This window comes from Furipterus horrens, unplaced genomic scaffold (genome assembly GCF_987537825.1).
Source record: "Furipterus horrens unplaced genomic scaffold, mFurHor1.1.pri manual_scaffold_3, whole genome shotgun sequence".
NCBI lineage: Eukaryota > Metazoa > Chordata > Mammalia > Chiroptera > Furipteridae > Furipterus > Furipterus horrens.
In genome coordinates, this window is record NW_028327173.1 from 159,379,106 (window position 1) to 159,406,008 (window position 26,903).

The following is a 26,903-nucleotide window of genomic DNA, read 5'->3' on the forward strand; positions in this document are numbered from 1 at the left end:
ACCAAATCATTCACTAACTATGTCAATTCTATCTGAAAAATAAAGGCTCTTATCATCAAACAGATGAAACACGATTTCTGACCTCAAAAGCTGAAGTATCTCAGTACTCGATAGATATTAATTACAGCCTGGAGAAAATTGCTCATTTTTGTGCACCCTAACAACACAAGTGTGAAACTGCTGTAATAAAAGTTGCACAATTAGAGGTAGATAACAGAAAGGATCACAAGTTACTCAAGGCCAAAAGAATGGCCTGGGAACCCTCCAAGAGGCAGCACAGAGAGAATGAACAGCCAGGCACATAAGAGACATCTCCACATGGACTCCCAAGTTCCCTCCTCCCGTGCTCATATTTCTTCTGCCAACATCCCTCCTCCGCACCAGTGCCCAAGACCTGGGAGCATGAAACACTGGAGAACCACGGACCCTCAGAGAAACCTTGAGGGGCATCTGCTCCAACCACTGGGGGAAGAATGAATGGATCCAGGACAGAATTTCTCCGAGTCTGGTCTGACACCACTGGCAGCAGGATCCCCTGGGATGATCACCTGATGAAAATCCAAAGTCCTGAGTTCCACCCAGGCCTCTGAATTAGGATCTCTGAGAGGGAGACTAAGGCCTTCACATTTAAAACAAGCTTCCCAGGAGGGAGGGGGTTGGTTATGCACAATAAGGTTTGAGAGCAGCTGCTCTAGGGAGAAAGTAGCAAATGTACAATGATAACTGGGCAAATAACCTGTAGGAAGACTGCATGTAACCACCACCAGCCTCAGATTCTGAATCTGTAAAAGAGGGATAATAATATCTCCAGAGCAGACTGAGAATTAAATCACAGGTAATAGCCTAAAGCACGGTGCCTTGCACACAGAAGATGTGCAATAGTATTAATCCATTCCCTCTCCTTTCTTGTGTGTATGGTATTCTAATGAAGATTTATAACTACAGGCTCTGTTTTGAATAAATGTCACCAAGGAAAGCAGATGGCTAGCTTACTTTAAAGCCTTGGCTTTAATGAGTCACAAACTAAAAGGCCGAGGCCAACAGCCCGAACCAATGGTGGGCTTGTAAAATGTCCCGGTAGACAGTGGTTCTCAAGCTTCCCTGTGCATCAGAATCATCTGGACGGTTTCAAACAGACCAAGTTTCAGATTCAGTAGGTCTGGGGTGGGGCTGAGAATCTGCATTTCTAACAAGTTCCCAGATAGTGCTGACATCGTTGGTCCCAGAACCACGCGTTTATCATAACTCTACAGCCCCAGAATCTAGAATCTAACTGATCTGACACTTGGTAATAAAAAAAACAAGAAAACTATGCTGTATGTATTTCCTGTTTGACACCAGACTGGTTAGTTACATGTAAATAGAGAAAAAAGTAATAAACCAACAATTTCCAAGGCTGGGCTGCCCCTGTTCCCATCTTTCTTACCATATGTTTTTCTAATTTTTATTTTTCAATTACAATTTACTTTCAGTATGATTCTGTTTTAGTTTCAGGTGTACAGCATAGTAGTTAGACAATCATATACTTTACAAAGTGCCCCCCCCCATGTTTCAAGTACCCACTTGTCCCCATACACCGTTATTACAATATAATTGACTGTATTCCCTCTGCTGTGCTTCACATCCCTGTGACTGCTCTCTAACTCCCAGTCTGTACTTCTCAATCCCATCACCTTTTTCACCCAGCCCCTCAACCGCCCTCCCCTCTAACAACCGTCACTCTGGTCTCTGTATCTATGAGTCTGTTTCTACTTTCTTTGTTTATTTTGTCCTTTAGATTCCACAAACAAATAAAATCATACAGCATTTGTCTTTCTCTGTCTGACTTATTTCACTTAGCATGCTTACTGTTTTTTGAAAAGCACAGAGGACTGGGAGCGTTGCATGCCATCTGCCCGCTCACTAGATGTGTGGCCCTGAGTGAGGTACCTTACCTCTCTGAGCCTCAGTTTCCCACCTGGGAACAGAGGTGGGTTTGGTCACCGTTTCCTAAACCTGATTGTACACTATCAGTCACTACAGCAACATTTTAAAAACATATATGGATTCCCCATACCTAACACCAAACCTAAAAAATTAGAATCTTCAAAGGAGAGAAAGAAAATATGTTTTGTTTTGTTTTGTTTTGTTTTGTTTTGGGGGGGCGTTATGTTTTAAATAAAATCCCCCTATGGTATTTTCCTGGGCAAAGAGTTTTGAAGAACCGTCACCATGGTGATCTTTCAGGCCTCTTCCAGCATTAAAGCTCTCCAATCTTTTTGATTTCTGAGTCCCTGTGCCTTGAGTCTGTGCTTGCCAACTAGCCTTCTTTTTTATTTGCTTCCCATGGAGCTTTTACTGCAGGGAGTGAGGACAAAGCAAAGAAACAAGTCTACTTATCAGTTCCTTTTCTCATGTATCAATAAACTGGCATTCTGGTTTTAGTTTAATAAATAAGATAAAGTCCAATGTGTAAGACAAATCAGGAATTACATAGGACTAAATTTCACAAGCAGTCTCTCTAATACCAACTGCTTACTTACTTATTCTGTCAGTCATTCATTAACTTAGCATCTTCCATGCGCCAGGCATTATTCTATGTGCTTAGCAAATAATAGTTCACAAAATAAAGTCCCGGCCCTCATGGCGAAAACATTTTAGCAGGAAGAGATAGACGATAAATAAATGATCAGAAAGATAAAATAATTTCAAATAGTAGTAAGTGCTGTGAAGACAATAACACAGTAATAGGACAGGGAGTGCCTGGAGGGCTGCTTTCCACTGGGTGATCAAGGAAGGCCTCTCAGAGGCGACATTTGAAATTAAATCTGAATGCTGCCAACGGACCAGCCAGGTGAGGATCTGGAGAAAAAGCACTGAGGAAGAGTTCAGGGCAAGCACAAAGGCTCTGAGGAAGGAACGAGCTCAGCCTCTCCAAGGAGCAGAAGGGAGCAGATGAGGCTGGAAGGCCGAGGCACAGGGATGAGCGGAGGTCATGGAGGCCCGTGGGCCTCACAGCGCAGAGCCTCACAGGCCCTGGTTAGAACAATTAGATAGTATACCAACGCAGTGGGAAGCAATTGAGGAATTTAAAACAGGAAGGATATGAGGATATCAACTGATTTACATATTTTTAAAGATCACTGGCTTTGTGTGAAGGATGGGCTGTGGGGAGGGGTGAATGACAGAGGCAAGCCTGGCACCAGAGGAGCAGGAATACAGGCAAGAAATGATGGTCTTTAATGACATCTGGCACATAGCCATAGCAGGTACCAAGATATTTCTGGACTGCTTTAACGTGCGTGATACCATAATACACTTGCTTCACTTCCTGTGATATTTCAGAAGCATTCAAGAGACGCTGGTTGCTAGTCAAGTTCCATCTGAAAGTCACTTCCGTTGAACAACAAGACAAGATAATTTTGGATTGCCATTTTACAACTGGTTAAAATCAAGAAATATTCGCATAAAGATATAGAAATAACATAATGGGGAAGCAGCAGACCTGTCTTCTAACACCTTTTCTGCCATCCGTTAGCCATGGGTAATTGATTAGAAACCAGGGAGTCTGGACTAGTATGTGGTTTCTAAGATGCCTACTAGCCCTTAGATTGCATGAGGATCTAAGTGTAATAAATGAGTTTTCCTAATCTGAGCAGCGGCAAAATGGGCTAATGACTCAGGGTAGGGGTTTTTGTCATTGACTTTTAATGTCCCAGAGAGGCTCTAGTTAAGCAGGAAATGGGGGGGGGGGGGGGCTGTTCATGAAGAAACTGCCCAGTCATTATTTCCTTGGGAAACTCTGGTGTCTGAGGCACCTGAGCACAAGGGTCCAGGGGTCAGGGGGAACTCTGGGAAGTAGACCCTCCTGGTCATTTGCAAGCCCAGCATCTGAGGTGCTGAGAGTACAGGTCTCTGAGGAATGTAGGCACCAAGCTTTCAGTCCCAACACTGTGCTCCTTCTGGCAGGCCAGCGCACCTATGCTGAATCACAGGGCAGAGAGGCGTTGCAGCTCAGCGCTCACTTCCTGTTGACAGGCTGTCCCCAGAGCGTCCACTCCCCTCAAATGGCCAACCTGACCCCTGCACAAGGACCTCACACGACGTGATCCCTGAGGGCAGTGGTTCTCAGACCACACTGAATGACTTAGAATTGGGATGAGGGAGAGATTAGAAAGACATTAGTACAATTAGGCTTAGTAACTCTCCGTGATGGAGAGAATGTGTAACTCGGGAAACTGCAGGCCACAGATGTTCAGTGATTTGCCTAATGCAGGGTTTCTCAGCCTCGGCACTGCTGACATTTTGGGCAGCGTAATCTTTTGTCATGAGGGGCTGTACTGGGCATTGTAGGATGTTAGCAGCATTCCTAGCCAGTACCCACTGAGGGCCAATAGTAGCTCCCCAGTTGTAATAACCAAAAATGTCTCCAGATGTTGCCAGATGGTCCCCTGAAAACCAGGCTACTAATTCCCATCTATGTTGGTTCTTCCGTAATCTAGCAGGAGCTCCAGAACATAGGGTTGAGTCGCTCCCTGAGGAAATACCACCACCCACTTCCCAGCCCTCTGTGCTGAAGCAGGGGTGGCATGGGTGGGGGTCAGGGGGTGGGAGGGGACGATGGAGAACTGGCCTTGTCCTTGATGACAGAAGCCCAGCCAGGAACAGCCAGCAGCTTGTTGGGCCATATTTCATCTTCAGTTTCTGCTTGGAAGGACATTACCTCATCTTTCCAAGGGCTGCTGAACCCTTATACTCATTCTTGGGGTCACTCCCTTGTAGTGGTAAGATTCATTATGAAAAATAATCACACATTGCAAGAAACAAGAGAAATCCTAACCACAACCACAGATTATGTTTTAAAATTCTAGGTATCTCAAATGAACACTAAAGTCATGACCTATTTCTATATGTCTCATTCCTCCTATGTTAGGGGTAGTACAGCAAGAATAAAAGTACCTCATCATCACCTTCATTTAGCTGACTGAGACTGTCTTATTTTTAATGATACAAATACACAGGAGATACATAACCAGCCAACCCAGGTAAGACTGATCAGCAGCCCAGGTGGTGGGATCAGGGCAGGAAACTTGAACTGCAGTGAATAAGAACAAACAGATTTTTTAGTCTCTTGGCAACCAATTTTATTATTATGCTCAATCCTGACAGCTGGTAAGACTTCATATGAATTAATCAACAAAGCCATGCTGATTTTTAAGGCTACTAAAATAGATACAAATGACTTTAAAATAACCCAGTGTTTTATAAGGACACATCTCTAAAAGGCAAGTCACATATACCTATCTGCCAGTATTGGTCCTTACCACATATTTTCCACATTTTTCCCTACCAAAATACAGAGGATGAGGAGTTTCATAGGAGTGGGCCACGCAAAGCAAGCCAACTTTCAATAAGACAATACAGTACATGGCTATCGTGGAATTACTCTCAGTAAGTCCACCTTAATCAAAGCATCCTACAATAAAAATTCAAAAGGAATAAAAACATCAACAAGACCTTAGAAGGAATAAAAAACACATTGAAAGAATGACAGGCTTCTTGGCATCATTACAGGGAATACAACCAAATGGTAGCCTTTGACTTTCAGGTGGCCTGCAGGAAAAAATCAAGGGTGTCTCATGAGAATGGCTTTACCTGCCACGTATTGGATCTGGGGGCTGGGAGAACAGCATGACATTGGAGTAATCATGGGAGGGTGGCAGCAAAAGTAATTAAGGGTCAACATGAAAACATAAGCAATTTATATATGATCCCTTAAGGGAAGACATTAGGCAGCAGAGCAGCCACTGGCTCTGCCACTGTGCGATCTTACAATGTGACTTAATGTCACTGGATGTCAATTTCCTTAACTACAAAAATCTAGAGCAAAACTGAGTCTTCTCCAATGTCTTCCTCATTCTAATACTTTTTGAATTTACAAGTCTGCTCCTTCCTTAAGATGGACACATGGCAGTCACCAAAATGGGCCATCGCTCAGTCATTCTTTGAACATTATTATGATCAGTGCATTTCCTGTGCATAAACATGGATTCACCTGACTAGGGTTACCAGATTAAACACAAGACACAGTTAAATTTGCATTTCATAAAAACAACAAATATTTTTTAAAAACTCATGTATGTGTATGTCCCAAATACTGCATGGAACACACTTAAGAGTCAAGTGTTTATCCAAAATGCATTTTTTTCTTTTTTTTTGCTAAATCTTGTACCCTACCTCCAACCCCGCATTAAAAGTTCAGTTTTAAAAATCAGAAGTCTAAGTCCATACATGCAGGTGGTTCTAAGAATGGCTGAGGCACAAAATGGGAGACCTTCTCAAGAGAAGCATGTATAGAGACAAAAAAAAAAAAAAGGAAAGAAGGAGTAACTTTCAACTTTCCCCTTGAGTAAATGAGGCAGTAAACAAAGTGGGTATTAGCAAACCTCACTCATACAAGAAGAATGTGGTAGGCCCTCTGTACAGCATAAGCAGACAGGAGGCCAAAACACGCTGCATGCTCACTGCCCCCTACAAACTCACCCTATGGACGTCAAGTTAATTACGAACACTATCTCTTCCTCCAACACAGTGCTCACGTCTGCTCCCAAGGTAATCAGCTTAAGGGAAACCAGATCATAAACTCAAGCTTCCTGACCAAGAGGCAGAGGAATAAATATGATCCCAGCAAAAACAGAAAAAGCCACCCAAAGCAAAGGCAGTGAAAAGGAAAAATTACTCTCTTCAGAAGGCAATCTTATTTTAACAATGGCAAGACAATCTTGCTGCTTCGGGGCTCACACTTTTTTAAAATTTTCAGCTTCATTGAGGTATAACTGATACATAAAATTGTAATTTATTTTTAAAAAATAAAAATAAAATTGTAAGTTATTTAAAGCATACATCATGGTGATTTGATATACAATGTGAAAGGATTCCCTCCATCTAAACAGGGGTTCACATTTTAAACATGCAAGCCCTGTTTTGCTTTTCAAAAAACAAACTTATCAAACCTATCAAAATTTATTAGGAAAATATATATCATATATATGTAAAAATAATCCTTTTTCACACTTTGCAGGGAAGATATAAGTGGGCACACTCCAAGATAAGTTTAAATAATAATGGAAGTCAGATTCAAATTTTAAGATAACACAGAAGATTAATTACCATGTACTGCAGGTCAATTAACTCAATTCTCACTGGAAAAGAGCAGGAAAGCCCACTTAACTGTAGCCAATATTTCTCTAGCAGTAGCAGGAGGAAGTGGACTTGGAGGTACTGGCTAAGAAAAATTAAATGTATGGACTAGAAGTTTCCAATAATGAAGATAAATTCAGGTTCATTCATTAATTTATTGGTACTTTTAGCAAGAGTTTATTGAACACCCTTTTTTGCCTAAGATACCTTGCAGTATAAGACTCAAAAATGAGCTGAAGTCATACTCAGCCTCCAGGATATTACAATCTGTCATGGAAATAAGGACATGCACATAAATAGCTGACAATCTAGAGCAGTCATTTAATAAATGTCAAAATGAGTTTCCTAGATGACGATGTCAATGAGATGCCAGAGAAAGATTAATTCACTGCAGTATAAAGTATTCATGAAGAAATGAACTTCCATTTTCTTGAATTTCCAAGGAATTTCATTCTCTCCCTAGACCAGCACAAGAGAGGAAATCACTGGAAACAGGCACTGAATGTCCCCACCCAAGCTATCCAGGCTACAGGGAAAAGGGTTCCCCACTGCCACTGTGAGAAGAACAGGGCCCTCACCTTTCTACTTATTTTACCTTTCCTTTCCAAGGAGGGTAAGGCCATTATCTTTGGGAAAACAGGAGGAGAGAAGAAAAGAGACTTAGATGCTAGTGTAACTATGGACATTGCTTCTCTTTGATAAAATGGGAAGAAATAGTGAGGAAGAAATAGCAGCGTGGTACCCATTTCTCAGCCTCCCACTCCCTTTTCATTCATTCAATCTATTTTTTGAGTGCTTACTATGTGCCAGAAACCATTCTAAATGTTATGCACACCATCGTAAAGAAGAAAAATTTCTGACATTCGTGGAGCTCATAGTCTATCAATTGGAGGCAAATACTGTGTGTGTGTGTGTGTGTGTGTGTGTGTGTGTGAGGAAGGGGAGAGAAGGAGAGAGAGAGACAAGACAATATTATAGATACTCTAAAGAAAAATAAGGCAAGGTAAGAGAGCAGGGGCAAGGGATGCTATTTTAGACGGGATGGTTCAAAAAGGCATAAAATACAGAAATGGCTTTTCACCTGAATGAAATGAGTGAGAAAGCCATGCAGACATTTGGAGGAAGAGCATTCCAAGCAAAGGAAACAGCAAGTGCAAGGGTCTTGACGTGTGCCTAGCTAAAGCAGAGTAAGCAAGGGACAGAGTAATAGAAGTTGAAGCCATACACCATGTAAGGGGCTTGTAGGCCATGCTGAGACGTTGTTTTTCTTCTGAGAGAAAAATCCATTGGAGAGTTCTGAGCAGAGGAATGAGTAACTCTAGCTGCTGTGTTGAGAACAGACTGTAGAGCAGGGAGGGTGGACGCAGGGGGGTGGGCCTTTAGGAGACTTTTGCAGTGATCTAGGTGACAGAAATTATAGGAACTTGATGGTAGCAATGGAAGTACTGAGAAATCGTTATTATCCTAGATATACCCTCAAAGAAGAACCAATGAGATTTGCTGAGGAATTAGATGTGGAAATAAGAAAAAGAAGAAAACCAGGGTAACTCCTGGGTATTTAGCCTGAGGATCTGGAAAAAATGAAGTTGCCATTAACTGAGATGGGGAAGACTAAGGGAAAATCAGGTTTGCGGGGGAAAAATCAAGAGTCTGGTTCCTACAAATTGTTGCCCACTCTAAAACCCTTACATCTATCATAAAACCATGGCAACAGAAATTGAGAATCACAAATTTCATATGGAAATTTAAGGGATCTAGAATAGCTAGAATAATCTTGAAAAAAAAGAACGAAGTGGAAGGACTCACACTTTTCAATTTCGAAACTTACTACAAGACTAAAGTAATCAAGACAGTATAGCACTAGAATAAGGATAGACATATAGATCAATGGAGTAGAATTTAAAGGTCAGAAATACACCCTCACATTTACAGTAAATTGATTTTCAACAGAGGCACCAAGACCATACAAAGGGGGGTAGTCTTTTCAACAAATGGTATTAGGAGAACTGGATATCAATGTGAAAAAGGATCAAGTTGGACCCCAACCTCATACTGTATATAAAAATTAACTTAAATGGGTTAAAATTGAACTGTAAGAGCTAAAACTATAAAACTCTTAGAAGAAAACATAGACATAAATCTTTATGACTTTAGGTTTGGCAATACTTTCTTAGATTTGACACCAGAAGTATAAACAACAAAAGAAAAAATAAATTAATTATACTTCATTAAAATTCAAAATCAAAGCAGGCTACGGAAATTAAGGGAGGAAGGGAAGGAGACAGGGAGGGAGGGAGAAGGAAAGAAGGAAGAAAGTGGGAATGAAAAGCAACATAAAATACAGAAAAGAATGATTCTCAGTCAAGTTCTTTCCACATTATATTAACCTTTATTCATTTCCAACTTCCTGCAGAAACCCTGTTTTCCAGACTGTTCCCCCAACCAAAGCAAATTTTTAAGTAGAAGAAGAAGAAGAAGAAAGGAACAGGAGCAGTGAAGCACCAACAAATTAAGTCAACAATAATTACAGAAAACTTTCATGTCATAACACTCCTTGCCCCTCCCAACACCAGACTGCTGAGCCAACCATAAAGTGAGAATCCATCCAGTAGGGAAAACACCTGTTAGCCTACAGAGGTAAGGAAGAGAACCCCGAGGCCTTGTGTCCCAGGTGGCCAGCAGGAACCAGAGGATGGGAAGGCAAAGTCAAGAGCTCACAAGATTTCCTGCAGTTTAGGCCTTTTGTCTTAATCTGTGATCTGTTGGGACAGAGACAAGCCGTTGGCAATAGTTACTGAAATCTGTCACCACATCAAGACTACCACCAGTTAATACCTGAGGGCCTGGCTGCCAGGTAGAGCTTTCTGTCTGACAGAAGGAAGAACCCTCTCCCACCCCACCAGTCTGCTGTTCAGACCCAGACCAACAAAGGTGTTGTAAAGACGTTCAGTAATTCAACTGAGAACAGCAAGAGGGAGGAAAAAACTAGAGGTCCATGCGGGAGGCGTGGGACCTTCCTCCTCTCCTATTGACGTTTCCACCCCCACTGATGGGGACCCTAGCGCCTGGAAGCCAACCGCACTCGACCTCAGCCCTCCATTGCAACCTGGGACTACACTGCATCAGGACCTCGCGCCAAAGCAGATCCCTGTCCTGGGCGGTTGCCATCGTGAGGTCTGCGCGATAGCCATCCAGGGCCAGGGTGCAGCAAAGCCACGCAGAGGCGAGAGAAGCCGGAGTTTTCTGCCCAGCCCCAGGGCCAGACGCGCCGCTCGTTCGCCACCCAGCTGAGCCCTCTGGGATGAAACGGAACCTGGCGGGCGCAGGTGGCCGGGGCGCGCCTCCCCGACTTAGGGCAGCCGCCGTCCTCACCTGGCTCAGCCAGCTGTCCCCACGCTGCTCTGCCCTTGTGCACACGGCGGCAACCCGCTGCCGTCCTTTTTTGGGTCCTTGGCGGGTATTTTCCGTGTGGCCCCACATCACTTCCCGTAAAGGAGAGCGAGGTGGGGCGGGACCTCCCCTTTACCCTCCACCTCCCGCTTCCTCCTGTCACCTCGGGGAGCACCCCCTCCCCCTCCCCCTCCCCCCGGGCGCTGGGCGGGCGGCCCCTCGCGCGTGTTCACAGACCCGCTGCACCTGCTGAGTGGTCCTCTGAGCCACGGAAAGGTCCCGCTTGCCTCCTTTGACCCCAGCCAGGTCTCCACTGCCCTTTCCTGGAAGGTGCGAAACCGTAGGGCGCTGTTTTCGTTTAGAAAACACAGAGTGACTTTTACAAACTGCTCCAGAATCCTTGCGCTGCGACGTACGGTTTGGTGACTCTCGCCAAATCTCCTCCAAAAGCTATTTTCTAAAGGTGTTTTCTAGGGCATCAAATCTGTGTCTCCGCCTTGTAGCCAGGAGTGCTGAGCAGCTGCAAAGCTGGCTCGCCCCGGGCTGCTGAAGCCCTGCAGGCTCCTCAGGGCCCCTCAGCGCCGGTGTCCAGCTCCGCCTTAGTCCATCGGCCCCGCCAGCTCCCCGATCACGGAGGCCTGGGCACGGCCTTCCTAGGACGAGAAAGAGCTCTGGCTGTTTTGGAAATGATAGGGGGGAAAGTATATGTATTTCTGGAAGAAAATGAAGAACGAGGTCTCTGGTCGTCCGGTCTAGTTAGGATTATAAAATCACTCTAAATTAAATTTCTAAGAGAGTGTTAGGGCAATTCGTTTTTTTAAAAGGGCAAAAATACAGTAAGGAGAAATCCGCGAGACTTTGCTGCCCCCCAGCGCTTCGTTCTCTCAACGGCAACAGGCTTGTGTGGGCGTGCTTGGACCGACGGCTGGGAAACGTTCAGGGTGCCAGGTTCCCACCCAGAGGCAGCCAGGTTTCTCCTCCAGGGATCTGGCCAGGCCGAGCACTGGCCCTTGGGCCTGCCGCTGTGCGCTCTCAGGCAGAGCACTCCTGAACCAAGTAATTCCACTTTCAAACAGAGGAAAATGACTGGAAGCCCTGGCCCAGCTTCTCCTCCCATTGCTGTTCAGCCTCACTGATCTGCCTTTGAACCACACACTCCAGTCTGTAACTACTCACAGTTGGCATCACAGTACAATTAGCTTCTCAGATATGTGTCTAATTTACAAAATCACATATAGAATAACCAGATGAAATTGCCAGATACTGAATATACATTCAATCTAATATTTCCAGGAAGATATAACACAGCGATCTCAGAATTAAGAATCACAGATTTCACCACAGGGATTTCAAGGGATGTGTTGTAGCCGTAGTCGTCGCCCACCCCCACCCCGATTCCCCATTAGAGAAGGGCCACCAGATTGTTGTTGGTTGAGGGTAAGGCAGGAAAAGTGGCCTCAGGCTTATGTGTAGAGAAACAGTACTGGGAGTCTTTGATCAGCTAAGATGTGGGGGACCAACAATGCAGCAACTGCTGATGGCTGAAAAGATACTGGAAGAGCCCCCACTTCAGCCCTCCCCACTCCTGCATGCAGTTAGGGCTGTCACCAGGAATCTACCAGCCAGATCAGAAAAAAGACAGTGGTGCTATGGCCCATTCATTCATTCAGTGAGTCAAGCACTCCATTAGGTACTGCAGATGCAATAATGAACAAGGTAAGTTGGTCTCTGCCCTTAAGGAACTTGAAAGACCTAGTAAGCAGTAACTTCAGTGCAGTGAGATAAAATCCCTGGTAAGGAAGTTAAAGCCTGTCATTGGAACACAGATCAATGACGCCAAATCAACACTTTCCAAAGAAAGTGATGTGTAATTTTAGAGGTACATCAAAGAAAACTATCAGGAGAGTAAAAATATGATCCACAGAATGGGAAAAAATATTTACAAATCATATATCTGATAAGAATATAGTATTGGATTATGTAAGGAGCTCTTACAACTCAACAACAAAGAAGACAAACAACCAAATTAAAAAGTGAGCAAAGGACTCGCATTGACATTTTTCCATAGAAAATGTAAAAATGGTCAGCAAGCACACGAAAAGATGTTCAGTGTCATTAGTCATTAGGGAAATGTAAATCAAAACCATAATGAGATATCACTTCACACCCACTAGGTTGGCCATAACTTTTTTTTTAAAGAAGAGAAAAATATGTGTTAGTGAGCGTGTGGAGAAACTGGAACCCTTATACATTGCTAATGGGAATGCAAAATGATGCAGCCACTTTGGAAAACAATTGGGCAAGTCTTCAAAAAGTTAAACAGAGAATTACCATATGCCCCAGAAAGTCTATTCCTAGAAATATGCCCAAAAGAATTAAAAACAAGTATTCAAATATTTGCACCTGAATGTTCATAGAGGCATTATTTACAATTATCAAAGATGGAAGCAACCTAAATATCCATCAGTGGATGAATGAATAAACAAATTGTGGTACATACATATAATGGAATATTTTTCTGCTATAAAAAAGGATGAACAGTGGTTCCTGGGGAGTCGTTGCTCTGGAACTGATGAGTGCCAAAACTGACAAGTGGCAAGCAAGCAATGAGTGATGAAGCGTTTTCTCTTTTGGGGCAGTGTTATGACTTATATGAGTTCTAGTTAATGCAAGGAGACCCGAGCAAGTGCCAAGTGCTGAGACATTTTTTTCTTGTCAAAATGTGATGAGTACAGGGTTTGACAAGTTCTGAAGCTGATGAGTACAGAGGTATGACTAAAGTACTGCTACATGCTATGATATGGATGAACCTTGAAAACATGCTAAGTGAAGGAAGCCGGTCACATCATGTAGGATGCCATTTATAAGAAATATCCAGAAGAGGCAAATTTATAGAGATAGAAAGCAGACCGGTTGCCAGCGGCTGGGCGAAGGGGGAACATGGAGTGACTGCTACTGCACATGCAGTTTCTTTTTAGATAATGAAAATGTCCTGAACTCAATAGAGGTGATAGTTGCACAACTCTCTGAATGTAGTAAATGTCACAGAATTGTACAAATTAAAAAGGTTAATGGTTCATTTTTTATGTGAATTTTGTTTCCATTTTCAGAAAAAAAGCCAATATTTGGTCTAGAAGAGAAAAAGATGAGCCAGAAAGTAAAGAACTACTCAAAGAATGACATGTGCCCATCAAAAGACAAAGGATCAATCCTGGGAAAGGACTGTTCCTTGGCTAAGGACTTATTTCTTTTTATTAGGACTGTGAATATATTGTTGTTTTTAAGCTACATTAACAAAATTTGTCCAAAATGCCCACTGTGAACGTTGCGGATGTCAAAGTATATTCTTGAGTGTTTTATACCAACTTGTAATTTTTAGAAGTCTTGTTTTGTATTTGTTAAACTAAAAGCAACTTTTAAATAATGTTTAAATGTTACTTTTCATATCTAAAATCAACATTTTTTTTACAAAAAAGACATTATAGCCCAGGCTGGTGTGGCTCAGTGGACTGAGCACCAGCCTGCGAACCAGAGAGTCATCAGTTTGATTCCGAGTCAGGGCACATGCCTGGATTGCAGGCCAGGTCCCTAGTTGGGGGTGTGTGGGAAAGGCAACCACACATTGATGTTTCTCTCCCTCGCTTTCTCCCTCCCTTCCCTTCTCTCTAAAAATACATAAATAAAATCTTTAAAAAAAAAGATGTTGTACTTACCTGGCAGGAGAGATACCATGATTGTGAAAGTGGTCTTCCCAGCACATCCATTGCACTTCAGATGTGTTGACTCCTGTGATTTCCCCAAATGTGGAAAACAAGATTGCATAATTTGTGGTAGTAGGGGACTGTGTTCACACTCTTCCTTGGCTAAAAAAAAATAATAATTAAAAAAAGATTTTTTTTAAAAAAAGGACTCAGTAGCCAATTTAAAGGGGCTCCCACTGCCCAAATCTGGGACAATCTGAACATCAGAATAAATAGTGCTAGTCAGGATTGGCTTCATGGTCATGCAATTTGTATGTCACACAGGACCCTGTACCCCAAACTTAGTGCTCTGGAGTCACCATTATAGAATTCTTGGTAATTTTATCTTTAAATTCATGTTTTGTAAGTGAAATCTGATGGCACAGTGGAACATGCTGGGGGTTCGGAGTCTGTTCACACCTGATTCTGACTCCTATCCCTGCCCACTCACCGCTGGTCCCTGAGTTTTGCCCAGACTTGCATTTACTGACTTGCTCCAGGGCACTGACTAGGTCACCTTGGCTAAGGGAAATCCACATTACACCATCACCTTCCTCTGGGGCAAGATCAGGGGGAGTAAAGATATGGCACTTGCCCCAAAGCACCATGGGATGTGCAAGAAGGCAGTGCCATGACACATTCCCTATGCCACTCATCAGGGGCTTTCTTTCACCACCACCCAGGAATCAAGAATGCCCCCATGGAGGTTACAATCCCTTGGGGGTTGCCCATTTGCCGTGGTTGGGAGAGGAGAGAAAGAGGAAATCAAACATAGTAAAAATGTTAACATCTGTGGAATCTGGATAGGAGGTATGTAAAAATTCATTTTATTATTTTTGCAACTTTTCTCTAAGTCCACAATTATTTCAAAATAATAGTTAAAAAATTTTTTTAGTCTCTTCAGAAAATACCCCAGGATCAAATCTATGGACCACTTGACAATCTACAATTGTCTTGGCTTTCCCCTCTGTTTTTCTTCCCCTATTTTGCACTCTTGATTTTGGGTTAGAATGGATTTGTAATGAGCCTGGAGAAAACCCCCACCTGATGATGTTAACTGGAAGGTCCTGATGATATTCCTCTCACTGAGGCACTGGTGAGGATGAAAATGCACTGCTGAGACCACTGACATCTTTGAAAAGCTCAGTGGTGGTTGTTGATTATGGACTGAAATTGACAGAAGCTGCTGCTGCATCAGGGTTCTCCAGAATCTATCAGACATCAGAGAATTTTTGAATGGCAGATGGCAGGACATAACTACTACACTGGGAAGCAAAGGTGGAGTGCAACCAGTGTCCTGACTAATAGGGATCTGTGGTGATGGCTAAGAGTCATGGTACACTCTTAAAACGTGCAATTTAGTGTAATATATTGAAAAAGTTGTATGCTCACCTCTATCTAGCTCTAGAACATTTTCATCACCCTATATCCATTACCAGTCACCCCATCCCTTCTTTTCCCTAGTCCCGACAGCCACTAATATACTGTTTCTACGCCTGTTCTGAACACGCCGTACAAAAAAAAAATCACTTATGCCCAGCTTCTTTCATGTTTTCAGTTTATCCATGTTGTAGTATGTATCAGTATTTCATTCCTTGTTAGGACTGAGTAATATTCCATTATGTGGCTATACCACAATTCGTTTAGCCATTCATAACTGATAGACATTTGGATTATTTCCACTTTTTGGTTATTATAATGATGCTATCCATGTTTATGTACAAATTTTTATGTGGACATGTTTTACTTTCATTCAGGTATACACCTAGAAGTAGAACTGCTAGTTCATATGGTAATACTATGTTTATCTTTTTGAGGGACTACCAAACTGTTTCACAGCAGCTATAATGTTTTACATTTCCACCAGCAGTGTATCAATGAGGGTTTTAATTCCCCACATCCTGGCTAACTTTCTTTTTTATTGTATTCATCTTAATGTATGTGAAGTGGTATCTCATTCTGGCTTTGATTTGGACTACCAAATCTGTTTCACAGCAGCTACAATGTTTTACATTTCCACCAGCAGTGTATCAATGAGGGTTTTAATTCCCCACATCCTGGCTAACTTTCTTTTTTATTGTATTCATCTTAATGTATGTGAAGTGGTATCTCATTCTGGCTTTGATTTGCATGGCTGCAGTATCCTTACTAGAAAAAAAAATCACTCCATCCTACTAAACTAATACATCCTTCTCAAAAGGAGGATAAAAAACAATTTAACTTGATATTAAATAGCGGATTATTCCTTGGATATAAAAGGATTATGTATTCCTACCCATTCATGTGACTTGACCATGCAACCTGTGGGAAGAGTCTAGAGTCTATATTCTTGTCCTTGACTTCAGGCTTGACCACATGGCATGCTCTAAACCAACAGAATGTGTTATTTGCCATAATGAGCTTAAGTTTACAATTCCATGTTTCCTCTGTTTCTCACTTCCTCTCAGTCCTATACTCTGCCATATCTCAGATAGGGGATGCTCCTTGAGACTGGTCCCACTATGAGAGGACACATATAACAGAATCCCAATCTACCTGTAGCCAAGCAAAACCAAGCCTGTCAGATAGTTGATATTAGCACATTAATTTCAATTTTTGTGCATTTTACATGCCTAAAAGTCTCAAAGTTCACTAAACTGTTCAGTGTGTTGATTAAATCAATGTATGCATGGTTCTCGCTGTGTTCTTTTGTATTATTTGGACTTTTTAATGAATGTACTACATTGTAATTTTTTTCACGTACTTTTGAAAGAAATATTACCCATACTGTCCATTCAACGTAGATAGCTTAGATTGTTATAATGAATTTACTTTTCAAGAAAAAGAAATCAATAATAACTTTTAAATGTTTAGTTTTTAAAATGTACTTTGTACATGTGTGATTACATCTGTAGCTCTCATTGAAAATAACAAGTTTAAGATTGTTAGGTTAAAAAGTAGTATCAAAAAAATACAAAAGAAAAAATAAGCAAAACCACAAAAAAATGTAGTATTTCTTAGCAATCTCAAAACACCCCTTAACTATATGAATAATAGCTTCCTAACTAATTAACTCCTCCCTAACCAATTATTAATGCAAATTTGCTCAGGAGGTTAGATTGTGTCATATTTTCCACCTTATATAACACCATATACCCTCTCTAAAACTTCATTTGATCTGAGCCACTTTGATTCTCAATTTACTCCTCCATTCTTCCTGGGATGAAAAGGGCCTGGAGTTGAAAGATCGATGCAAGTTAACTGTAGGCAAACTGAGAGGCATTCTGCCTGAAGTGGTTAACTTGATTCACTTCATCTACAAACACTACAGTAAACAGCATTCCCAGCTATTTTATAGATACAGTCTAGACTGTCACCCCATGATAATGTATATGCTGCTTTCCCAGAAAAATAAACCTCTACTAGGAAACAATATCTCCAAAGGCACTCATTTTTGCTTAAAAGGAAATTATTAATCTGGCCTGGTGAAAAGACATGAAATGGCAAATAAAAGCACAGCACACATTAAGATTGACAGTGACAGTTTTAAAAATCACCATCTATGATTTATTTATGTTTAAAACATATTTGAGAAGTTTTTACAGACTACTTATAGTCAATGTATAATTTCCATGGAATTTTAAGCATGTTTAACTCCATGTAGTGTTAACTTTTCTTCTCTTCTGATTCCTCTGTCAATTTCAATTTGTCTTTTAACTCCTTCTGGTCTCTGGAATATTGTTCAAACAGTGGTTGAAAAATATATATTCCTCCAGCAATTCCAAGGATGCTAGCAAAAAGTAGTTGTGGAAGAGTCAATCTCCCATACATTTTTTCAACAAATGCCACACAGTGCAAAGACGATTTTGAAAAATTACACTTCACTCAGGAAATCTCTTCAGATCTGTGTGCAAAGAAAATGGAAAACAAAGCAGTAAGTTACAACAAGATCCTTTTTAAAGATTTCATGTCATTACTTTGCTCCGGAGTGAACAGTGTTTTTGTCATAGTATGTAAATATTAGTTATTGACTAAACTAAAATAGGAATATATGTATTTAGGGAATATGGAAAAGAAGGTTAGGGGATGGTATAAAACAAAGCTAAATCAATTATAGAATGCTCTCCATGGTTTAAAATGGATAACTTAAAATGGCAGAAGGGGGACAAGGGCGAGCCACAGTCTTTATGTCTTTAAAGGCATACCAATCCGATCTGGAAGTAGGGGATAGAGAAATGTTACTTCTCATTATTAGCCCGTCTTAATTATCTCATATTTTTCGGCAATATGTATGATTAAAAACAAAAGTTAAAAAAAAAAAAAGGCTAAAATTTTATGAGTTCCCTTTGATGCTTTAAGTACAAGTAGACATCAAATATAAATCATTTGCCGTCCGTTTTTGACAAAATATAACAGATTTGGCTTACTTTACTTCTAATAATAGAGGAGTTAAGACTCCAGTACTTCTTGGAAAGTTATACTCCTTGCCAACATCTCAGTCTCTGGAATAATGAGTAGATGTTTATGAATGAGGACAGCAAAGAATTTACATGTTTTCGTTATTATAATATTTCACGGCCTCCTAAATCAATCCTGAAAGTGACAAAAATCATTAGGGGCAGAACTGATACTAGAAACTAGCTTGCCCTTAATCACTAAAATGTTATTTAAACTAATATAGGAAAGAAAAACCCATTTTCTCCTGGACTCTACCATTAACTAGATAAATGACAACCTCACTAAACATGCTTTGTTTGGGTCAATGTCTGCTAAGTGTTTTGTTTTGTTTTGTTTTTTTAAAAAGGAGCCATTTGCTCTTTGGGAAATTGATGATTAAACCATACCAAAAATAAGAAAGTTACTCTTCTGCCACTAGCTGGCTAACTAAACCTGACCAAGTCATTTTACCTTTTTGAACCTCATTTTCCATTATCTGTACAACAGGTATCCTGCCTACCACATTCAACAAACAACTATTGTGTGATCACCCAAACATGTTTATAATTATCATTACAGGCATACCTCGGAGATATTGCAGATTTGGTTCCAGAGCATCACAATAAAGAGAATATCACAATAAAGCAAATTTCACAGATCTTTTTGGTGTCCCAGTGCATATAAAAGTTATGTTTACACTATACTGATGGCTGTTAAGTGTGCAATAGCATTATGCTTAAAAAACAAGGTACATACCTTTATTTAAAAATACTTCATTGCTAAAAAATGCTAACCATCATCTGAGCCTTCAGTGCGTCGTAATCTTTTTGCTGGTGGAGGGTCTTGCTTCGATGTTGATGGCTGCTGGCCGATCAGGGTGGTGGTTGCTAAAGTTTGGGGTGGCGGTAGCAGTTTTTTAAAATGAGTGAACAATGAGGTTTGCTGCTTGGATCGACTCTTCCTTTCACGAAGGATTTCTCTGTAGCACATGATGCTACTTGACAGCATTTTACCCACAGCAGAACTTCTTTCAAAATTAGAGTCAATCCTCTCAAATCCTGCTGCTGCCTTGTCAACCAAACTTACGTAATGTTCTAAATCCCTTGTTGTCATTTCAACAATCTTCACAGCATCTTCGCCAGAAGTAGATTCCATCTCAAGAAGCCACTTTCTTTGCTCATTCATAAGAAGCAACTCTTCACCTGTTAAAACACTTCCTGCTTCACCTTGCGCTTTGATGTTACTGAGCCGGCTTCTTTCCTTAAACCTCTTGAACCAGCCTCTGCTCGCTTCAAACTTTTCTTCTGCAGCTTCCTCCCCTCTCTCAGCCTTCATAGAATTGAAGAGAGTTAGGGCTTTGCTCTGTATCAGGCTTTGGCTTAACGGAACGTTGTGGCTGGTCTGATCTTCAATCCAGACCACTAAAACTTTCTCCATATCAGCAATAAGGCTGTTGCGCTTTCTTATCGTACGTGTATTCAATGGAGTAGCACTTTCAATTTCCTTCAAGAACTTTTCCTTTGCATTCACAACTTGGCTAACCGTTTGGCGCAGGAGACCTAGCTTTCGGCCTATCTCAGCTTTGGATAAGCCTTCTTCACTAAGCCTAATCATTTCTAGCTTTTGGTTTAACGTGAGAGATATGCGACTCTTCCTTTCACTTGAACACTTAGAAGCCATTGTAGGATTATCAACTGACCTAATTTCAATATTGTTGTATACCAGGAACTAGGAAGGCCTGAGGAGAGGGAGAGTACCAGAGGAAGGGCCTGCGGTGAGGCAGTCAGAACATAAACACTTATCAATTAAGTCCGTCTTCTAACGTGAGTTATGGCACTCCAAAACAATGACAATCGTAACACAGAAGATCACTGATCACAGATTACCTAACAAATTCAACATGAGAAAGTTTGAAATATTGTGTGTTACCAAAACGTGACACTGATAGACACAAAGTGAACAAATGCTGTTGGAAAAATGGCGCCGATAGACTTGCTCCTCTCAGGGTTGCCAAAAACCTTCAAGTTGTAAAAAAAAAAAACCACCAAAAGACCAGGAAAACAAAAAACAGCAATATCTGCGGAGCGCAATAAAGCAAAGCGCAATGAAACGAGGTATGCCTGTCCTATCACTATTACCATTCAGACATCTCCCACAGTTCAGCTCTCACTCCAAGCCACAGACCCCGCCTCCCGCCTGTCCCTGCAGAGGTGAGATCCGCTCATTCCAGCAGTTTCCGGATTCCGGGGCGCACAGGCCGCAAAGCCTGAGCCGGCAGCAATATGGGACAGAAGGAAATGCCTACGGCACAGTGCGGGCAAGCCGTAGGCAAAGTTTAGTAGCCCGGACCAAACCTGCAGCTCTCCGGCGAAACCACCACCTTTTGGAGTTGGCGAAAGTTGCCCTTTCCCGGCTCTCTCCGCGCTTGCCCAGGACGGCTGCTCGCAGAGGCCAAACTTAGTGAGTTCAAAAGCAGTGCGCGCTACTAGGGCTTACCTCTGAGGCGGAAGGTGGTGGCCCCGAAACCTCAGAGCACCAGCAGTATGGAGCGAGAGCCCAGCAACAGTAGCCTCTTCTTCCGCCGTCTCCAGGGCCGCTCCCACAAAACGGTGAAGCTGAGAAAGAGAAAGTCGTCCCTGTACCTGAACCCCGAGAAGAGCTTGGAGAGCCGCGGAGGTAAAGGGGGCTGAGGACGCCCGGGGAGAGGCGGTGACGGTCTGTCGCGGGCTCGGAGCCAGGGCTCCACCTGCTGGGTGGGGGTGCCAAGAAATCGAAGCGCTCTGGGGACAGGGTTCTCCATCCCTGCCGCTTGCGCGCCACTGTATTGTGCATTGTTCAGTGCCGCCTTCCCGGCAGCCGAGTGACGTGAGTGGGCATGATGCGGGCATCCTATTTTAGAGGGGGCGCCCAGGCCAGGCGTTACCCAAGCTTTAGCAGCTGCGAGGGGCTGATTCCCGGAGTGGGGCCAGGTCCGACCCCGCGCTATTTCATTTGCCCCCTCTGCCTTCTCTTTCTTTGATCAATCAGGATGTGATGTTGGCGGGAGAAAAATCATCCCAGCAAGTTGGCGGAGGGGTGGTGGTGGATCTAATATAAAGGTGGACTCCGCATTCATTCATTCTTTACTGAGTACGCCTTTTATGTGATAAGGACGGTATGGGCGGTACAAAGAGAATGTCTAGTTCCTCCTCTGGAAACCTGAGACCCAGAAAGAGGAAACCTATAAATTCAATCAAAATTAAAGCATTAACAAATTAATAAATAAATATTTTTTTAAAAGAAAGGGGAAACCTTTTTGCTAAATATAATGTGAGGATGGAGAAATGTGACGGAGCGTTGAGGGTGGCGGGGAGGAGAGCCAGCTGGGCCTCAGCTCTCTTGCTCCATTCCCCTAACCCACACCTGGTTAGAAGCTGCATCCCGTCAGAGTAAAGGTTCGTAAGAACAGTAAATTACCATACTTTGAACAGACTCACAGTTGAACTTTTTGGTATTCAAGATCAGTTGTTCAAGGACCAATAATGAGAATTTTTACTTCTGCCTGAGTCCACAGAGGAAAGGTGGGGTGGAGTGGGGTGGGGTCGGGAGGACAACGGAGATAGGCCAGTGAGCTTTAAGTGTTTCTGGAAAAGTTCAGATGGGGCATGTATGTTTTGTTGAATGTACCAGTTGTCTGAGAAACATTTAAAATGTGTTTCATGAGAATAAGAGAGGAGACTGGCAGGAACCGAGAATGACAGCAAAGAATCACAGTGGATCAGAGGTGGTTGCAAACTCATACTCAGGAGGTCGATACAGGCAAGGCTAAATAAGTGAACGCACCCTATATTTCAGTACCAGTTAGGTGTTGCCAGTTGAGCTCTGGGTTGCCAGACCTTAGTTTTGAAATGCTGCAATACAAACTTTAATATAAATTCTGATTTTTTTGATTTTGGCAATTAAATTTAAAAAATTTTTTGATTCATTTATTGTTTTTCTATTACAGTTGTCACACTTTTTCCCCCACTGTTCCCCCCTACCCAGCCCACCCCTTCTAAATTTAAATTTTTAAAAAATACTCTGTATTCAGCCTTATTGGCTGTTCATTGATGGTTAAGAGCAGAGTGTTGGAGTCAGCAGACAGTCCTAGTTTTGAATCCTGTTTAATCATTTACAAGCTTTTTTACTGTGGACAGGACGATTCACTTTTGGGCCTCAGTTTCCTCATTTGTAAAATGGGCTGATATCTACCCCCATAGCATTATTTTGAGGACTAAATGAAATAATGATCAAAAGAGATAAACTCAGTGCCTGGCATATAGTAAGCACCAATAGGGCTATTTAAAAATGTACAGAAGATCATTTTATAAGTCACTGTTTGGCACACAGACAGAAAGTTGCTAACTAAATTAGTAATTTGTTAGCTGGTTTCTTTTATTAGGATAAGTTAATCCACCTAAGGCTTTAGTTAACCCACTCTCTTTTTCAATATTTATCTTCTCTTTAGATAGTAAGTTGCAAGGAAGCTTGTTTAAATGAAAGGAAAGGTAAATCACCCAGTGGTGAGGCTCTGCTTTGAGAGTATTTTGGAGGTTTGGAGGGGCCAGAGCTCACTCTTGTGCCTTAACAGAACCTGAACAAGGGGCCAACCAGAGCAGCAGATTTTACTTCTGCAAGCAGAACTTGCCTGACTTTTGTGCCACAATTACCTGTTTTATTTTGTTTTTCAGATCTTCTTGGTGAAAACATTTATCTGGTCTTGTTTACCATAACATTACGAATATGTAACTGCTTTTTAGTCCAAACAAGTTTTGTTCCAGATGAGTACTGGCAGTCTCTTGAAGTTGCACATCATATGGTTTTCAAATATCCTTTGTAGTTTCTGTTACACATTTTCAATCAATCCTCCATATTTTCTCCAATTAATTTTAATTTATCAAAGTACATCATTATTTTATGCTAGTATTTCTGTTATATATTTCTTTGATGTTACTGTACTTGACTTAACCTTTAGCATATATTTCCACAGTGCTCAGTACTGTGGAGGATATATATGAAGTAAAAAAACACATTCTTGCCTTGAGGAAGTTAAGAGTTTAGTTGGCCAATTGCATTTTTAATATAAATATCTAGTATAAAATGCTGTGATTTTGAGCTGCTGTGTCAAAAAGTAAGTTTTATATATGGAAATGAAAGTAGGTTTTGTTTCAATGCTGTTTAACATTAGTCCTTAACATTACTAATTATGGTTATTTGACCTGGGAATGGACAGAAAGATTAAGAGGTTACACTTACCCTTTAATCTTTGCAAGCATTTACAAGATTCTTCATCTTTTGGGGAAAGATAGTGTTCAGTTGCTGGTAAGTTTTAAGTAAAACTAATCAAAATACAGTATTCCCTCACTTATCATGGGTATTATGTTCTAGATACCACCACCACCACCACCACCACCACCCCCGCGATAGGTGAAAATCCACGAAGTAGGAACCTTACATTTATTTTAGTATTTATGTATTTTTTTAAGGTTTTACAAACCCTTCCCACACACTTATAAACCGTTCCTAGTCCCTTATTAACTTTTCCCACTCCCTTATTAACCTTTTCCACACTTTTATAAACACTACTTATGTTCTTAAACATATTCTACACTCTTAAACCTACGTAACTTTAACAACATACGTATACAGACCGCAAAATCCTGCGATATAGCGAAACATCCGCGATAAATAAATATCTTTAAAAATCCTGCGACACAGTGAGGCTGCGATAAGTGAACCGCGTTATAGAGAAGGGACTACTGTACTTCTTAAGAGATTTATTGTATCTTTTTTTAAAGGTTACTGTATGTTAACTAAATGGTATTACTGGTATCATGAAATTTGTTTTTAAAAGGCTACTCTTGCTAAACTCTGCCCATATCTGGGAAGCACAGGATTCCAAAGACATACTGTGATATAACTCTTTAATATATGCTAAAACACAGGACTGAGCATGAAAGTGTTCTGCTGGGAGCAATCCTGTTAAGATTTTCAGGATACTACGTTATGTATTAACTATTTAGACTTTAGAAGTATATTTCCTTCATAGAGAATTACTTGAGAACAAGTTGTACAGTAGTTCCTCTCTATATTGCGGTTCACTTAATCCTCACTGTATTGCGGGATTTTTAAAAATATTATATTTAATTATTTATCGCAGATTTTTCGCTATATCACAGGATTTTGCGGTACTGTATATGTATATTGTTAAAGTTACATAGGTTTAAGAGTGTAGAATATGTTTAAGAACATAAAAAGTGTTTATAAAAGTATGGAAAAGGTTAATAAGGGCGTGAAAAAAGTTAAGGGACTGGGAACGGTTTATAAGTGTGTGAGAAGGGTTTATAAAGCCTTAAAATATATATAAATACTAAAATAAATGTAAGGTTCCTACTTCGCGGATTTTCACCTATCGCGGGGGTGGGGTGGGTGGGGGGCGTCTAGAACATAGTATCTGCAATAAGTAAGGGAATTCTGTATCTTATTTTTATAACTTGTGAGCAGAAGACCATGTTATATGAGTTTATGAAGACTAAATACATATAAACTGAGAATTTAGTGTTGAAATTAAAACTTAGGAAAAATTAATTTGACAGAAATTTAATGATGTGCACAATCATTGTGCTATGTTGTAATTAGGCATTAGTAGTAAATAGGACTGTAATTCCTGGATCACGGTTTCTGGGGTTATTTGTTGGGAAAGGACACAAAGGAAGAACTAATGGTAGAAAAGTTTCTCTAACCTCACTGTCAAGGTCCTTTAAGCTGTCATCAAGTTGGACTCAGAACTTTGGGCCTTCCCTGTTTTCTGTTAGGTAAACACCCCAGAATTCCAAACGCAGTCTAAACCCTGAGGGTGCAAGGGCATTGGCTCCTGGAACTTAAGAGAGGAATCAGGAGCTTAAAGAACAGGAGTATAGAATGGTAAGCTGCCAGTCCAGGCCTGGTCCTCAAGATTTACCCCTGGCATGTTCCTTTACCCCCCACCCCTACTTTATATTTTCCAGAAACCAAATGAAACTATTATTTAATTCTTGTGAGGCCCTTAGTATAACCTGGAAAATATCGGCAGCCGTCCGTCTCGAGAGACGATGGTGTAGCTTCTTAAGAGTCTATCTGCACCGCCGAGAATGGTTGTGCAGTCCGACTCAGGAGTGACACGGTATCTGTCTCCTCCCGTGTTGAATCGACATCTTGCGATGACGCTGGAGTGTCCTCTCCAGTGAAGCTGAAGCTACAGAGCCTGGGCAGGGTGATATGGAGGGTCTGCTGTTGCCCATGCAGCAGACCCCCCCTCTCTTCGCAGCTGAAGGGTCCAAGGGAAAGACGGAGTCAATACAGCTTGGCTTCAGGTGCGCCGCAGGAGTTGCCGGTGTTGACTACAACGTCAAACCGCCTTAGGGACTCCGGCTCCGGATTTTCTGTCGGGGTTTACTCCCTTAGCCTTTCCCCTGAAGAGGTATGCCGCAAGGCAGCGGATGTTTTTTGGAGTCAGAGTTTTCCTTCTCTGATGTGCCCTGACTGGAAGATCGAACCAGCGACACTTAGCTCGCAGGCCGACGCTCAATCCACGGAGCCAAACCAGCCAGGGGTGAGAAACACAATCACAAGTGATTAAATATAGGAGTTATGTATTTAACTCCTATATTTAAAATAGCTCTGCTATAATCAAGGCAATACAGGGAAAAGTGATAAGGGTAAAGAATGTTACCAGAGTATTAAAATTTGTGAAGAAAGAATCAAATGATAATGCTAAAACTGAGAAATATAGTATCTGAAATTAACTTCTTAGGTGAATTAAACAACAGATTTAGATGCAGCAGAAAACAGAAATAGTAAACTAAAGAAAGTCAGTAGAAAATATCTGAATTTAAACAGAGAAGTAAAAAAATGGAGAATACAAAAAAATAAAGAATTTTAGAGACATGGAAACACAGTGAAAGGGTCTAACAGCAGTATGGTTGGAAATCGCAGAAGTACAGAGAATGAAGCAGAAGCAAGTTAGGAATGAAAAGCAATAGTAAAAGTAAATATGTAAGAATATACATATAAAAATAAATATTAACAGACATTTGACTGTATAAAACAGTAACAGAAGTGTCTTTACCAAGCTTAATATATATGTAGGATTAAAAAGAATGGCAACAACGACATAAAAGA

At 41.3% G+C, this 26,903-nt stretch overlaps 3 protein-coding genes and 1 non-coding gene across 8 annotated transcripts in view; 2 read left to right on the plus strand and 2 right to left on the minus strand.

The window, feature by feature from the left end:
* RAB27A (RAB27A, member RAS oncogene family) overlaps positions 1–11,342 on the minus strand; it is a 70,254-nt gene extending 58,912 nt beyond the window's left edge. For 2 of the 4 annotated variants that reach the window (XM_090270630.1, XM_090270628.1), the window contains exon 1: positions 10,816–11,342. The gene's annotated coding sequence lies outside the window, so the exon portion shown is untranslated. Of the gene's footprint in view, positions 1–10,551; positions 10,684–10,815 lie in introns of those variants that run through there. The other 2 variants (XM_090270626.1, XM_090270627.1) reach the window with 1 other exon arrangement.
* Positions 11,343–14,274: 2,932 nt separating this feature from the next.
* LOC150016518 (U1 spliceosomal RNA) lies at positions 14,275–14,431 on the plus strand. Its single transcript, XR_016510105.1, has one exon. It is a non-coding gene; the product is annotated as a U1 spliceosomal RNA (small nuclear RNA).
* A 3,387-nt stretch (positions 14,432–17,818) lies between these two features.
* On the minus strand, positions 17,819–21,164 carry PIGBOS1 (PIGB opposite strand 1). Of its 2 annotated transcripts, none has more exons than XM_090270637.1 (2): positions 21,080–21,164; positions 17,819–18,192 (listed from the first exon to the last, which is right to left on the minus strand). In XM_090270637.1, the coding sequence occupies exon 2, from the start codon at positions 18,117–18,119 to the stop codon at positions 17,955–17,957; it is 165 nt and encodes a 54-aa protein (XP_090126763.1). In that variant the 5' UTR covers positions 18,120–18,192; positions 21,080–21,164; the 3' UTR covers positions 17,819–17,954. The 2 variants fall into 2 exon arrangements, with proteins under 2 accessions (XP_090126763.1, XP_090126762.1); XM_090270636.1 differs by lacking the exon at positions 21,080–21,164 and adding an exon at positions 19,482–21,073 and having other exon boundaries at positions 18,124–18,192.
* A 46-nt stretch (positions 21,165–21,210) lies between these two features.
* Positions 21,211–26,903, plus strand: part of PIGB (phosphatidylinositol glycan anchor biosynthesis class B) — a 31,882-nt gene continuing 26,189 nt past the window's right edge. The window contains 3 exon segments of the mRNA XM_090270643.1: positions 21,211–21,401; positions 23,435–23,567; positions 23,945–24,065. Coding sequence (XP_090126769.1) covers positions 21,269–21,401; positions 23,435–23,567; positions 23,945–24,065 — 387 coding nt within the window. The 5' untranslated portion in view covers positions 21,211–21,268.

Bases quoted from the DNA above. Each gene is read 5' to 3' on its own strand.
- PIGBOS1 (XM_090270636.1), bottom strand. From the start codon at position 20,405: ATGGCTTCTAAGTGTTCAAGTGAAAGGAAGAGTCGCATATCTCTCACG.